Here is a 16207-nt window from a genome sequence, read left to right on the forward strand (position 1 = left end):
TTCTAAAATGATATTACCATGGATCACCAGCCATTTCAAGACAGCCTGCAACACAAAAGACAAGGGACTAAAAAAAAACCAAAAACACACAGGAAAAGAAAATCTGAAAGAAACAGTGAGGGGGTGGGGGAACAAGAAGAAAACTTGGGAGAAAAAATAAAACATCTATAATCCTTTCAAAAAGATAAAACTATCTTTGAATATTTAACAATGACAGAATCTACACAAAAGTTAGACAACACAGGCATTTTATTAGAAATGTTTTTAATGTGATTACTAAAATAATACAGTTGGAAGATAACTTCTCAAAATGGAACAGAAAGTCAAAATGATGGGGAACTTGACAAAAAGATAAGAAAATCTAGGAGATTCAATATCGAAATACTAGAATATCCTAAAACAGAAAATGTGGAGAGAAGGAAAGAGATGAAGAAATGACACAAGAAAATAGTCCAGAAATAAAGGATGAAGTGCTTATGAGATTAACCTTCTTAAGCAAATATGCAGATACTAATTTTTCAACATGCCACATCCCTGCCCAGTGGCATCCTTCTGCCTAGCAATCTCATTCTAGCCCTCAATAACTAGTTTCACTTTATGTAATCAATCTGATCTCTTATTCTCTAAAATGCAAACTCTTTCCACAAACTTTCTATCTCCTTTCTATTCTCAGGGAAGGTCACTTCAATACTCAGCACACTGAAAAATGGAGACAATAGTCCCCACACAAAAAAGCAAAAGCAATTATGGTATAAAATAATTAGTTAGACCTGAGACAAGGCTCAAGTTCTACTTCCTCTGTATCACTTGTTTTTTCCTTTTTCTCTCTATGAACCCTTAGCTTGACCAGCAGTGTAGCACAATGGTTAGGACCATGGACTTTGCTATTAGACAAGCCTGAATTCAAGTCCAGGCAATACCATCTACTTAACCTCTCTAAATGTCAGTGTACTCATCTATGAAATGAATATATAATAACAGTATTTTATCTCACAGTGTTACCGTGAGGATTAAATTAAATATGAATGTAAAATAATCTCTAATTTCTTTCATGTGTCTCATCTGAGAAAACTGCAAATGTAGGTATTAAGTTCCATGACCCTTTTCTACCAATCAATTGTATAACATCTAAATATAATTCAGAAAGCAATATGATCTGCTCTGAACCAAACTGTGCCCCCCACCAAGTTCATATGTTGAAGCCCTAACCCCACTGTGATGGTAGTTGGAGACAGGACATTTGGGAGATAATTAGGTTTAAATGAGGTCATGAGCATGGGGCCTGTTGATAAGATTAGTGCCATGTGAGTGCCATCTGTAAGCGAGGAAAAGAACTCACTGGAACTCAACCATGCTGGCTGATCTCAGACTTCCAGCCTCCAGAACTGTGAGAAATTAAATTTCTGTTGTTTAAGCCACCCACAGTACAGTATTTTGTTATTGTAGCTCTAGATGATTAATACATGATCCTTCAAAAAGGTTAAAAGTCTGGTATCAAAAAACCTTTATCCTAGTCCATTTTGTTACTGATTTGGCAAGGAAAAGTTAAAGTGCATAAACATCCTAAACACTTAAAAGAAGACAATTTTAATTGCCATTGTTAGTCATATGGATATTAATAGGAATGATTTTTTTAAAAAGAGAAGAAAATGGAAATCAAAAGAAAAGAAAGGAATTCTTCAGTTTGCCCCCAACCCACCTTTCAAGTTCACTTTCCCCGACCTCTCACTTTTCCTGACGTGGGGTCTTTCACTGACCTCCTCACCTTATTACTTTACTTTTTAAATATTTTGTTTAGTAAACTCACTTAAATACATGGAAAGGAGACATTTACGTGACCATATAAGCAATGGGCTATCTTCTTCCAAAGTGTTCAATTGAAAAGACCAGGTATTTGGAAAGAAAATAGAGCTATTATTTCAATGGTAGGCAATATTCTTTTTTGAGAATGGTTACCAGATAATTCGTAAGAGAAACATCCACAAGTGAGTTATAAAGGTCAATCCCTTGTGGGATGAAATAAGTTTTCAAGTTCAATTTAAGACAAGATTTTTAATTACCAAGGTAGACTACCTAGGGACAATTTCAGATTGAAAGGCCAAAAACCTTAAGTTAGTTGATTTTTAATAGAGAATTTAACCCCAGCCCCCCCCAAAGAAAATCTGATAAATCATTTCCCATAAGTGAAAAACTAATTATATCACCATATTGACATTATAATAGCATCTAAATGTTTCCTCAAAATTTGAAACATCTAAACACTATGAGTGATACTTTGGGCCTAAATTTCCAGTAAATTTATCCTCACTGAAATCTTTACAGAATAATAATGAAGAAAGATTACACAACAGTTGATTGATATTTTTTGAATGTTTACTGTTAGATATAGTTTTTTTTAAGTAAAAAGGTAAAAGATGCTTTTAAAAATTTTTTTTTTATTATTTCATTTCATCCAGGTCAAATGAATTTATGAAGAAAAGCATAGTATAGTACATAGCATAGTGTTGAAAGCACCTTAGTCCATTTGGGCTGCTATAACAAAATATCAGGGACTGAGTGGCTTACAAACAACAGAAATTGATTTCTCACAGTTCTGGAAGCTGGAAGTTCAAGATCAGCTGCCAGCATGGTCTGGTGTGGGCTCTTCTCCAGGTTGCAGAGTTCTTGTTGTATCTTCATGTGGTGAAAGGGGCTAGGGATCTCTCTGGAGTTTCTTTTTTAAGGCCACTAATCCTATTTGAAGGTCTATACACTCATGATTTATGCACCTCTCAAAGCCCTATGTACTAGTACCATCACATCAGGAATTAGTATCTCAACATATGATTTGGGGGGAGGACACAAACACTCAGACCATAGGAGAAAATATAAAAATTTTAGAGTTGGATGGGAGAGGCAAATGCCTATAATTATTAACTGTATATGTTAATGAGCATTCATTCCTAGTAATCATTTTTTCCCAATGTATAAAAACAACACATGAAAATTAATTCATTCACTGTATATAACAAAACAGAAAGAGACTCATGGATATAGAGAACAAACTAGTGGTTACCAGTAGGGAGAGGATAGGAGAGAGGGGGAAAATAGAAGTATGGGATTAAGAGATACAAAATACTACTTATAAAATAGATAAGCAACAAGGATATATTGCATAGCACAAGGAAATATAGCCATTGTTTTGTAATAAACTTAAATGGAATATAATCTATAAAAATACTGAATCACTATGTTGTATACCTGAAACTAATATAATATTGTAAATCAACTATACTTCAATTTTAAAAACTGTAAAAAATTAATTAATTCACCCGCCATTTAATGCAAAGAGTAGGTAATTGGAGCCCATAAAATTTTCTAATTTAAGAAGACAAAAAAATTTCTGCAGCACTTTAAAAAACTGGAAATTTCAATTCTTAAAAACAAAATATAACAAAACAAATGTCCAAAAGACCTAAAGCAACAATGAAATCAGTACTATAATAGTAGCCTTGCTTCACAGTTTCCTAAAATCAGGACTTACAGACCATAGAAAAATCAAGCTCTATGGTTTACTCCTTCAAAGATTGGGCCTAAAAATGGCTTTAACATTCAATAAACATTTTTTGAGTGCCTACTCTGTGCCAGGCACTCTTCTAAGAATTGAAAACATACAGTATTAGCAAACAGAACAGCAAAGGCCCCTGCTCTCGTGAAGCTTATACTGACTTGGAAAAGGGATTATATATATTAAATTTAAATCCCTCTTATTGTATACTGTAGCTACTTTTTCTCCTTTTCACTTCAGATTTAGGATGAACCTTGGCTGCTATCCCATATAAAAATGTCTCTTTATTCCAGACAGTATGCTCTTCTGGTAACTATATTATGTGTGGCAATATTTCAGTATTGTCAGGTACACTTATAATTTCATTATTTGTAAAAAACTGCAAAACAAACATACAACACATTTTTTATTTTAAATATACTTTAAGTAGCTCTGGTTAATATTGTTAAATAACAAATGCCAATAAAAATATAATTCAGTTACAGAATCTATCATGAAAAATGCTATGAATGCTATCACACGTCCAAGGAAGGGAAAGAGGTACAAGGAACATGGAAATATTATATAATTATATGAGCATGGGCTAAAATCAAGTAAATGTTAAAGGATTTAGATCGCTTCTCATGTAATCAAATCTGTGACAGGTAATCCAGACTTTGGGACCCATCCTTCAAGCCTCCCTTGAGGAGACAGAAGAGGGCAGCTGTGCTGGCTCTGCACACCCTAAATGCAGAGCTGCATGGTCAGCCAAAGCAGAGGGGAAGTAGAGGACAGGCAGGCCCCTAGGCTAATCCAAGGAGAACAGGAGAAGCAACAGCCCTGATATCAAAGAGCAGAAAGAGGTCAAGAAAATCGTATCCCCAAAAGGTATGGGTCTCCAACACAGCCTCCCACATTTATGTGGCTCATCACAAAGTCAATTGCATCAAGTCTGTCTCTACAGGTAAAAATTCTCTGCCCGGCTGACTTGAAGACAGGTTTCTTTTTTTTTTTTTTTTAATCAAACTTTCTGTTTTCCAGACTAAACTTTTGCAGTTATTCAGTGATCCTTCTATAAGGTTTCCAAAGTTGATAATAATACAACTAGTAAGTTCAGTACCTTACCAACCAAACAATTCCAGTCTAACACATTTCAATTTGTGATGACTTCTCTTAAATTTTCCTCTGTTTAAAAATTTACACTGTTTCTCCCATAATTATCATGCATCACTTTACATTTTAATAGTTTAAATCAAACCTTTCAAACAGGGCAAAAAGAAAATAGTAAGTTCAAATGAAAACAGGAGGGAGGAAAGTACCTTTAATTTGGATCCATGAGGTACTAGGACCGATCTATTCTGCTTTGGTGGGATATACAGCTCCCATTTTCCAAAATCCAGTTTTTTATATGGGTATGCAAATGGATTCCAATCATCTGAAAAAATAAAGATGATCAATTAACAATAGCATTATAGGACTAATACTCAATAAATTTCAATCAAAGTATAATATACTGCCTACTTATACAGAATCAAATTGCCTAAAAAACATTGTTTTCTAAGGTACTAAACAAAATACTAGTCATTTAGAAAAAGCAGGTTATGCTTAACTTATTTTTTAAAAGCATATTTGAAAGTTTGCCTTTTGCAAACTTTAAAGATTAAAGATTACAAACACATTTTCCATTGTACTTTCAACTGTATTACTTCTATCAATAAATAGAATGATGGGTCCTTTTTTAAGAAACACCATCAACAAAGGGAGATAATATGAAAAAAATAGAAATGCATTCTAGGCAACTAGATAAAATACATGTTATGGTAGAAAAAAAATGGTGAAAAATTATTAAAATCATATTACCCAAATCCACAAGTATGTGATAGAACTGAGTTAAAATCTAAAGAAATGCCTCAAGCAAGAAAGGTAGAAGGTTATGAACTACAAGAGGCAAAGGAGAGGTGGACTACAGATGCTGAAGAAAAGCCAAAATGGACACATAGAAATTTAACATGTAATAGAGGTGGCATTCAAAATCAGTGAGTAGGGCTTCCCTGGTGGCACAGTGGTTGAGAGTCCTCCTGCCGATGCAGGGGACACGGGTTCGTGCCCCGGTCCGGGAAGATCCCACATGCCGTGGAGCGACTGGGCCCGTGAGCCATGGCTGCTGAGCCTGCGCGTCCGGAGCCTGTGCTCCGCAATGGGAGAGGCCACAACAGTGAGAGGCCCGTGTACCGCAAAAAACAAAAACAAAAACAAAAACAAAACAAACAAAAATCAGTGAGTAAAGGACACACTGTTTAATAAGTGGTGCTGGGACAATTGGTGATCCTTATGAAAAAAAAATGAAATGGATCTCTACCAATAATATTACTGAAGAATCATTTGAACATAGATTAATGTTTAAATATGATAGACAAAATGATAAAATGCTTAGAAGAAAATACAGGAAAAGATGTTTATAATCTTGGGTTTAAAAGTGTTTTTTAGACAAAATACATACATGTACACACACATACACGTACATACAAAACCTTAAGGAAAAGCCTGATAAATTTGACTACAAAAATTATAGACTTATCTTCCTTCATACATAGATAGATAGACAGAATGACAAGACAAGCTACCAACTGGGAGAATACATTTGTAATGAACATACCAAGAAAGAGCATCCAAAATATATCAATATCTATAAATCAATGAGAAAAAAATACAGACCAATAGAAAAATCAACAAAGATATTCAGGGGAGGACATATGAATGGTCAATAAACATACATAATGATGCTCAAGCTCACTCATAATTAAGGAAACAGATTAAAACAACAGTGAGATGTCATTTCTCATCCACTGGATTAGCAAAAACTAAAGGATTGAAAATATCAAGTAGTCAGCAAGGATACAAAATAACACTGCAGCTGAGGGTACAAACTGGTAAAACAATTTGGCATTACATAGCAAAGTTGGAGCTATGTTAACTCTGGGGTCTAACAATCCTACTCCTAGGTAATACCCTAGGGAAATTCTCACAAATGGTCACAAGAAAGTATTCAAAGATGTTCACTGAAGAATTGCTTGCAATAGCAAAAAATGGAAGCCACTGAAAGTTAAATCAGCCACAAAATGGGTAAATACATCATGGTATAATTAAACAGGATGTAATATAACACTATAAACTGATTGGATTAAATATTCAATATATAGGAATAGGTAAAACATTGAAGTTCATTTTAAAGGTGTATAGAAATACCATTAATGTAAAGTTCAAAAAATATGCAAAACAATATTATATAACATTGATACATACGTATGTAGTAAAAATATCAAAAGAAAAATAAGAATGACAAACACCAAATTCTATTGTGATTTCCACTGGGTAGAGGAAAGGGAACACAGGAAGTTTTAATAATATCTGTAATGTTTTATTTTTTAAGGTAGGTGGTGTACACAGAGATGCTTATTACATTTTCCCCTATTTGTTTATGCCTAAAATATTTCACTGTTTAAAAAAAACTTAAGCCCCTGTGATGCTATGCACTATAGTGCTATGAAATTAGATTCTCAACTAAGGAGATAATAAAAACACCAAGAAGCTTGTTTTATGCTATGATTTCTTCTTTTAGACGCCAATACTTTCACCACATTAGCCTTAAGGTTTTTCACTCTCAGCCAGTCTGAATGTCATGGGTAGAGTGGGGATAAGAAACAACATGTAAATAAAGGTCCTTCTAAACATTTTTCTACTCCCCATCAGAAGACAATCTGAAAATATCTAAAGGCGGTTTTATCTTCAGGAACAGCTCAACAAGCTCTGTGTTACTATATTCTTCTGCCCCTAAAACATCAAATACATCTCACCTGTTTATGATGTGACATTCCTTTACCAAAGCAAAGAATTTAGGGCATAATTAGAGAGAAGGAAAACAGCTTGAAATATGAGGATCTAGGTAGTGTAACACTTTATACATTTACTGAATTTCTTTTTAAGCTAATCATTTAAGACAATAAAATTAAGACCAGCAGCAGATCTTTTCCTGGTTAGATTTGAAAATAAAGGGTACAGTTCATTAGTTCATTCATTCATTCATTCATTAAATATGTACTGAGTGGTTAATGTAGGCCCTGCTCTATGCCAAACTGAAAATTAGGGTTCAGAATGACATTCAGATTTCATCCAGAAAAGGTTAAACTGAGTAACAGTACACCAAAACGAAGAGTAAAATATATAATATAGGATCCTCTAAACATTCAACTATAAATAAGACTGTTACTTTGAAAGTGAAACTTCAATTATATGGGAAATTTTCTTATGCAGATTTACTTAAAAGCTGTTTTCAATAATGTAAAAATAAATGTGGTTTTGAATATTAGTTTTTGAATATCAGTTGAAATAGTTCTTCCGCTTGCAGTTACTTGAGTTTTAAGATCTGTTTAAACAGGTAATGTTATAATATTTGTATAAAGAAAAAATATTTTTACTGAATCACATTTCTCCTTTCATAGTGTCTTAGAGACACTAACACACATGCTGATTATTTCTAATCCTACACTGTAAAAAATGTTTTTTCTATCATTTTCAAGAGTTTCATTTCATTAGTACACCTCCTCTTCATGGAAATCCTGGTGTTAACTTCTACTACACGTACATTTTTCTTGCTGAACTCCAATCTTCAAAGAAAAATTTGGAACATCTTCACATATGCTCCCAAAGAAAATCCATCTACCAACCATCATAAGCAATGTAGAATATACTAAAGGTTTCATAAGGGAGAGAGAGGGGAAGGTTTGCAAGAGGCGTACATACATCAAACAACTTGAGATTTTTGCATTGGACAGCTGTCTCCCACATAAATCCCTCTTCAGCCACACCACCACTAGTCTTTTATCTCCTTGATTCCTTCTCCAATCAGTGTTCAGCCCTAAATTTTCCTTACTCTTCCTCCTTTATTAAATACTATTGCTTCTTTCCATTTGAAAGATGGGCACCAACCAAACTAACCACCTCTACTGTACTGCAGGCATATGAAAGATTTTATTCTAATAAAACCAGTTTATCCCTAAAATTGTTTTCTAAAAATAGCTAATAAGATGAGCTTTATTCTACAGGATACAGATATCTAAGGTCCAGGTACAGAATAGTCAGAAAAGTCATTGGATTTGGATCTCTTCTCATAAACTTAAGTCCTTGGTTAAGAAAGAAGGAACTACCATTAAGGTATATTTAGGTATGACTGTGGGAACTAATTGTGGAAGGACACAATTAAAAATAAGTAAATAAAAATTAAACATCCAATGATTGGTGTAAAAATATTAAACAAAAGTGAATGTTTTGTTTTTAAATTGAATTTTTTTTAGAAAAACACAGAAGGCAAAATAATAAGAGATGAAAGATACATTTTGGGGGAATTTTTTTTTTTTTATTTTCGGTACGCGGGCCTCTCACTGTTGTGGCCTCTCCCGTTGCAGAGCACAGGCTCCGGACGCACAGGCTCAGCGGCCATGGCTCACGGGCCCAGCCGCTCTGCGGCATGTGGGATCTTCCCGGACCGGGGCACAAACCCGCGTCCCCTGCATCTGCAGGCAGACTCTCAACCACTGTGCCACTAGGGAAGCCCGGGAATTTAAGTCTTAAGTGTCATGAAACTTTATTCCTGAAAATAACTGAAAGTAAAGTAATATTAATAATGATAAATGGTTCTAAGGCATATTAGATATATCTAAAGTGCATACTTTTAGAGCCAGATTACTCATTTTTCATTTTAATCCTCCATGACTTTATATCCTGAATCTACAAGATAGAATTAATTTTAATTAAGCACTTAATGCAAATAGTTTGTATCTCTATGTAGGTCTCAGGACAGGACCAAAAATATCCTATCACCACCTGTGACAATTATTTGTTTCTCTATCACACACAGAACTACATATTGGGAGTTCTGTAGTTCAGTGATTCTCAAGCTTTAGTTCACATCAGAATCACTTGCTAAAGCAGATTGGGCTGATTAAAACAGACTGTTGGCCTCCACCCTCAGAGTTTTTTGATTCAATATATCTGAAATATGGCCTAATAATCTGCATGTCTAAAGAGTCCCTACGTGATGTTGCTGCTCGCTGAGGGACCACGTTGAGAATCAACTTCCTGGCTCGACGGCTGACTTCAGGTGTTCTCTGCTCATAGCTTTGTGAGTGATGTTCTGGATTAGATTAGATTTATAGATTACCAAATAATGTTCCAAGTCAGTAGCTCAAGGAAATTCTGAAATAGAAATTATCACTAATAATCCCTCAAGGTAAATATTACTCACATGAAATTTAGGATATAGAATTTGGGATTCACTAGGGTTGTAAAGCTCAGAAGGATGACCAGTGAGATGAAGATTACAGAACAGACCTGATATATTAAGGAATCTGAATGTGTCAGTGTGAGGAAACAAAAATTTGAACATTAAAAGAAAACATATATTAAGACCAATATTCAATATACTGCTATAAATGTCTACAGAAAATGTTTCTTATAATATTCTCACTATAGATTGCATGGTTAAAAAGTACAGGCCACTTTGATCAGACAATGAATATAAATTTGAAGGCTTCTACATAAAAAAGTAACATTAAAATTTTTAAGTGTTAACATTTTAACTCATCTTCCTTTCTGTGTGTCATTTCCTGCCATAACCTAGACATTGCTAGGCTCAAGGATGAGGTACCCCTAAAGCAATGTGTACTTATTATTCTAGTCTTGGTGTTTTAAGAACATGTTTCCTGCTTGCATAAATTGTTTTATTAAAACATTTTCTAAGACTTTCGATGATTATCAAGTTTGAATAACCTGACACAGTTTAAAAGCAAACATTTAAATAAGTATTTTATTACTAACAGGCTGAAATTCATCATCATATTTTATAATGCAAAAGATTCTATTTTTCCATAGACTCAAAACCAGCAGACAAATTTAAATCGAGATATGGAAAAGAAACGATGTGTGATGCGCAGTTTAACATGAACTGCAAACACATATTCGGCACAGGCGATCAAACGTTAACTAAGGTCACTGCATCAGGCACACAGACTCTGTATTATCTCAAGCCCAACAACCTTTCTTTTTCTAATGTAATAATCCTCACATAAAATTCTTAAATGTCAGCCTTCTTCAAATATTCCCAAACTCTTTAACTCACAGTAAAGTATTTCTCTTCATCAGGACTTAGCCACCTCATTTCTGTAGAGTTTCTCAGTTTAATATATATATTCCTTATGCATGGTTGAAATGGTCCCAACTTACTATGTAGAACCACACCTTTGATGAAGATGCCAATGTGCTGAACAATGTGGTCCGTACTTGGGTCAACCCCTGCCATAAGCAGGCTTCACTGAGCTAGTGAAGTAAGGTCCCTGTTGGATGTGGCAGATCTAATATCAGATCTAATACAAGCCCAGTACTGGCCTATATGGCAGATGTCAGTCACCTCCTGTCTGAGTCGATATCCCTTACATCATAAATTATTAAATATTTGGAATATCACCTCCTTAAAACAAGTAAACACCCTACCTCATCAAACAATGTTGTTTAATTGTTTCAAGCTTCATATTATTCAGAGTTTACATAGATTTATAATGCAAAGTTGGCTTGTCATGATGGAAGTTTGGGGACTTCTCTCATGTCAAGGAAGCATCCAGTCTGTTTCCAAGAAGTCATAAGATCCAGAACAGGAACCTCCTATGGCATTGCCCTTACCCAGAATTATGGAAGGACCACACAATTTTTGGAGGTGGAGAACAGCAGTCCTGACATATAACCCTGTGCTTTTTGATTACCTTCTCTTTTTCCCCTCCAGATAATTCTTCTCCTCAGATGGTTACTTGAGAATCATCAAATTTCTGCTAGAAGATAGCACCCTGGAAATAACCTTAAGACCTCCAGCATTACTTCTTAGGGAAAACTGCTCTTAAAATACATTAGTTTAGGAGAGCTGTGGTTTTCAAGAACAAAATCTAGAGTATGTCAGAATGCCACTAACTTCAGAACCAATGGGATGCTAATATCGTTTTAAAGAACAATATGCTCAGTCCTATGATATGCAGCTTTCTGGAAATTAGGGAACAAATTAAATAACCTAGAGTTTCACTCACTAAACTGTTCTTAAAGGCATGCGTAGAAGAAACGTTCTCCGTGACCAAAAAAAAAAAGTGTGCCAAAAGTGACTTTAAATAGAATTAACTATGTGTCTTTATTATAGGAATAGTATCTATATTATGATACTTTTATGAAGGAAAGGGGGTGGTAAATGAATATACAGTTGGCCCTCCATATCAGAGAGTTCCATATCCACAGATTCAACCAAACGTGAATCAAAAATATTAGGGGAAAAATTCCAGAAAGTTCCAAAAAGCAAAACTTGACTTTACTATGTACTGCCAAATATTTACATAGCATTTACTTTGTGTTTATAACTATTTACATAGCATTTATGTGGTATTAAGTATTATAAGTAATCTAGAGATGATTTAAAGAATACAGGAGGATGTGCATAAGTTAAACGCAATACTACATCATTTTATATAAGGGATTTGAGCATCCTCAGATTTTGGTATTTGCAGGTGTGGGAGGTCCCAGAACCAATCCACCAAAGACTGAAGGATGACTGTATGTAGTTACCTATGATTTCAAAAAGCATGAAAATAGAACCCAAAAAGTGAAGAGAAATGATTATGTATATGAAGAGGGAAAACACAGATTAGTTTTGTAGGATTGTACCTTGCTTTATTTTGACTATAAGACCAGGTAAACAATTTATAAAATTAGAAAATTTAATAAGTCAAAAAGAGGGGAAAATAAGAAAAAACAAAAAAGTCTCTTAAAATGGAAACAAACTGAACCTATGTGATGGAATTTGCAGATGGGGATTTTGGGAGGTAGTTAGGTTATGAGGGTAGAATCCTCATGAATGGGGTTAGTGTCTTTATAAAAGAAATCCCAGAGAGATCACTCCTGCATTCCACCAGGTGAGGATTTCACAAAGAAAGGACTGCAGTCTATGAATGAGGAAGAGAGCTCTCATCAGATACTGAATCCGCTGGCACTTTGATCTTGGACTTCCCAGCCTCCAGAACTGTGAGAAATCAATTTCTTTTGTTTATAAGCCACCCAGGCTGTAGTTTTTTGTTATAGCACCCTGAACAGACTAAGACAAAGCTCATCTCTACTTTTCCGTATAATAGGAAATTTCCATAACAAAATTGTAAAAACTATGTTATGAGGTCTCTGTGAACAAATACTTGTCCAAATCTCTTTCCTTGCTATCAGTTGTAAAAAGTGATCTTATCAGCCAAAGAGTGTAAGATTTTAATTTATTTACGGTTTCAAACAGATTAACAAACTGCTTTCTGGATAAGCAGTTGCAGTTCATACTCCCACCAGCAGCATATGAGAATTGTCAACTATCCATATCCTCATCAACACCGGAGATTATCCGGTAGGCGGGTAGGCGGGCCTCTCACTGTTGTGGCCTCTCCCGTTGCGGAGCACAGGCTCCGGATGTGCAGGCTCAGCGGCCATGGCTCACGGGCCTATCCGCTCCGTGGCATGTGGGATCTTCCCGGACCGGGGCACGAACCCACGTCCCCTGCATCGGCAGGAGGACTCTCAACCACTGCGCCACCAGGGAAGCCCGGAGATCATCATTTTAATAACAAGGCATGCCTGCCTTGTTCAACCAGGGTTCGCTAAGAGAATTAAATTCGAATGCCCTACGGATCCATTGTATGCAATAAATTAACTTCTCTTCAATGCATCTTAGAATAGTACCTGTATGTACTACACTTGGAAGAATTTAGAAAATAGGCATTCAAATAATTTTCTGTGTTCTGTGGATCAGATTCAGAACCAGCATGAGAAAAGTTGCCTCTCCTTATTGTCCTAGCTGTAAGAGATAGCTTTGATACACAGTGTTTTCATTTCTTTTCAAAGCAGGTTATAATTATAACTTCTTATATTCTCTTTAATCCTATTTTTATTTGGGAGAAATTGAGTAGTGGGTATTTTATTTTAAACTTTTTCGTTTAGTTCTAGTTTTATTGAACTGAATATAATAATGTGGTGTCCTTTATGGTCTAATACAGTGGTAACCAATCCAGTTATTTATTTACCAATCTATTTATTTTTAGCATTATAAACCATTCAATTATCTCAAAATAGATTTTATGAAGGACTCCAGCATAGAAACTATACAAAACATGTAAAAAAGCAAAGCTGCTTTGCTTGAAGTGCCCCTACCTACCTAAACCCTCATCCTCACCTCTTTCTCTCCCTCTCAGAGCCTACCACTCAGAACTCAGTTCTAAAAAGTGCTCCAGCGTATGATCTACCTTTGCAGATCTTCCATAGATCCTTAAAATATGTCATTTCTTTTTTTTAATTCTCCATTTAATTTTAGTTTACTTCATCCACGACAAGTTAAGAATATGCTAAATTATATCATGACGATTGGTTCTAAAAATTTATTCAATTTCTAACAATTCTTGCCATCTACACTTGACCAAAAGTAAATGTTATTTGGGACTTAAGGATAAAAGCATTTATCGCTGCTGTGACTTATATTACTGATCTCTGTGCCATTTTATCTGGTTTGTTTTTGGTCTGGATTTGACTCTTTTTATTTTATAATCCTTCAGTGAAAGTAAAGCAGAGAGAAACTAATGGTTAAAGCCAAGAAGAGGTACATTATTTGCTTAGAAAGAATGCAGAACAGGACAAAATAGGAAGGGGAAAGAATGGGAGAGAGGTACTCATGCAATATGGTCAATCATCAGAGGAAGGCATCCCATGTGCCAAGAAGGGTTCTCAATTATGTTTTAACTGGCTAGTACATTGAACTGTATCCCTCCATGTCAGCAAACATCTGGAGCTTAGTTGGAGGACTCTTACAGCACGTACTCCAGTTCATCCATTATATCACTACCGACTGCAATTTAATCTATTTATGACTCCCCTGAAGTCATAAATTTGATTTGACTTTAGGACTCTTCTCTACACCCTAAAACACAATCTTTCATCTTAAGATGTTCCACTTGAACCAGTCCCTGCTGTGAGGGCATGGGAGGGGCCTATAGTAATCAGGAAAGCAATTATATAGATCTCCCTGCTAACCCTATAGCCACTTATGAAAATATTTCAATGAAAGTAAAATAATATTTTCTAACATGGCTAGCAATGTAACAGAAGTAAACCAATGTGTCAATGGTCAATTGATTTTCAACAAGGGTGACCAATACCACTCAATGGGGGAAAAATAGTCTTTTCAACAAATAATGCTAGGACAACTAGATCTCCACACACAAAAAGATATATTTGGACTCCTATCTTAAACCATATACAAAACTAACTCAAATGGATCAAGTACTTAAATGTAAGAGCAAAAACTATACAACTCAATGTAAAACAGTGCTGACACCTTGGAAAACAGTCTGGGTGTTCCCCAAAATGCCAGAGTTACCATTTTGACCCAGCAATCCCACTCCTAGTTATAAACCCTAAAGCAATGAAAACATATGTCCACACAAAAACTTGTATATGAATGTTCATAGCAGCATTACTTATGATAGTCAAAAGGTGAAAACCACACAAATGCCCATCAACTAACAAATGAATATACAAAATGATGCATATCCGTACAATGCAATATTATTTGGCTATAACAATGAATGAAGTACTGATACATACTATAAGATGGAAGCTTGAAAACATTATGCTAAGTGAAAAAAGCGAGTCACAAAGGAACACATATTATCTGATTCAAAAATCCAGGATAAGAAAATTTCTAGAAACACAATAAGTGGTCTCCTAAGCCTAGGGGAGGGATGGGAAGATTGTGAGATGATAGCTAAAGGGTACAGGGTTCCTTTGAGATAATGAAAATATTCTAAAATTCATTGTGGTTATGGTTGTAGAACTCTGTTTTAATATACTAAAAACCATGAAACTGCACACTTTAAATAGGTTAGTTGTATGGTATGTGAATTGTATGTCAATAAAGGTGTTAAAAAATAAAAGTATTTTAAAGGTCAGGTAGCCGTTATCTGTTCATTTCTATTGAGCTTTTGCGCTAGACTAAAATCAGGTTCTATCAGAGATATTGTAAAGGGAAAGAACACAAAGGGAGACACATATAAAAATTTAATACTGAAAGATAGCTCGGTCAATAAGTAGACTAAAGAGTCTAGGTGGATAGTTGAAGACTTTGAAGAGAAAATAATTAATTGTTTCAAGGCTTTGAAAAAGTAGAACTTGACCATATTAGAAGCTGGGGGGCGGGGAATAGGCTTTTAAGCAAAGAAAAATGTGTATCTTCTCCTTCTAGAGCCCAGATTTTTAGTAGTTTTGTGAGTGATTACCAACCGAACTGCTGCTGCTAATGTTAGAATTTACCTTGGACTCTGAAAGAGACCCATAAGGAACAGAAATCTAAAACTATCGTACAATCCACTCCCTTACAAAGGAAAAAAAAAAGGTTTGAGCAGAGGCTGTCTCAAAACTAATGATATAAGGGAGGGTTTTATTATGATAGAAGAACTAATGAAAGTCATTAAAATAACAAAAAATAGGATGATTTGGTGACACTGATGGCAGCAGCAGTAGTTATGGACTGTCCTGTGAGGAAAAGGTGTTTTGTTTTTTTCTTGTTCAAAG

The 16207-nt window shown here is 35.0% G+C and overlaps 1 protein-coding gene across 1 annotated transcript in view; it reads right to left on the reverse strand.

Annotated features, from left to right (window-relative positions):
- Positions 1-16207, reverse strand: part of GBE1 (1,4-alpha-glucan branching enzyme 1) — a 291610-nt gene that overhangs the window by 182068 nt on the left and 93335 nt on the right. The window contains exon 3 of the mRNA XM_027102661.1: positions 4846-4961. Within this exon, the coding sequence (XP_026958462.1) occupies positions 4846-4961 (116 nt within the window). The remainder of the gene's footprint in view (positions 1-4845; positions 4962-16207) is intronic.

This window comes from Aethalodelphis obliquidens, unplaced genomic scaffold (genome assembly GCF_003676395.1).
Source record: "Aethalodelphis obliquidens isolate GAN/ISIS:26980383/991018 unplaced genomic scaffold, ASM367639v1 scaffold1, whole genome shotgun sequence".
In the NCBI taxonomy this organism is placed as follows: domain Eukaryota; kingdom Metazoa; phylum Chordata; class Mammalia; order Artiodactyla; family Delphinidae; genus Aethalodelphis; species Aethalodelphis obliquidens.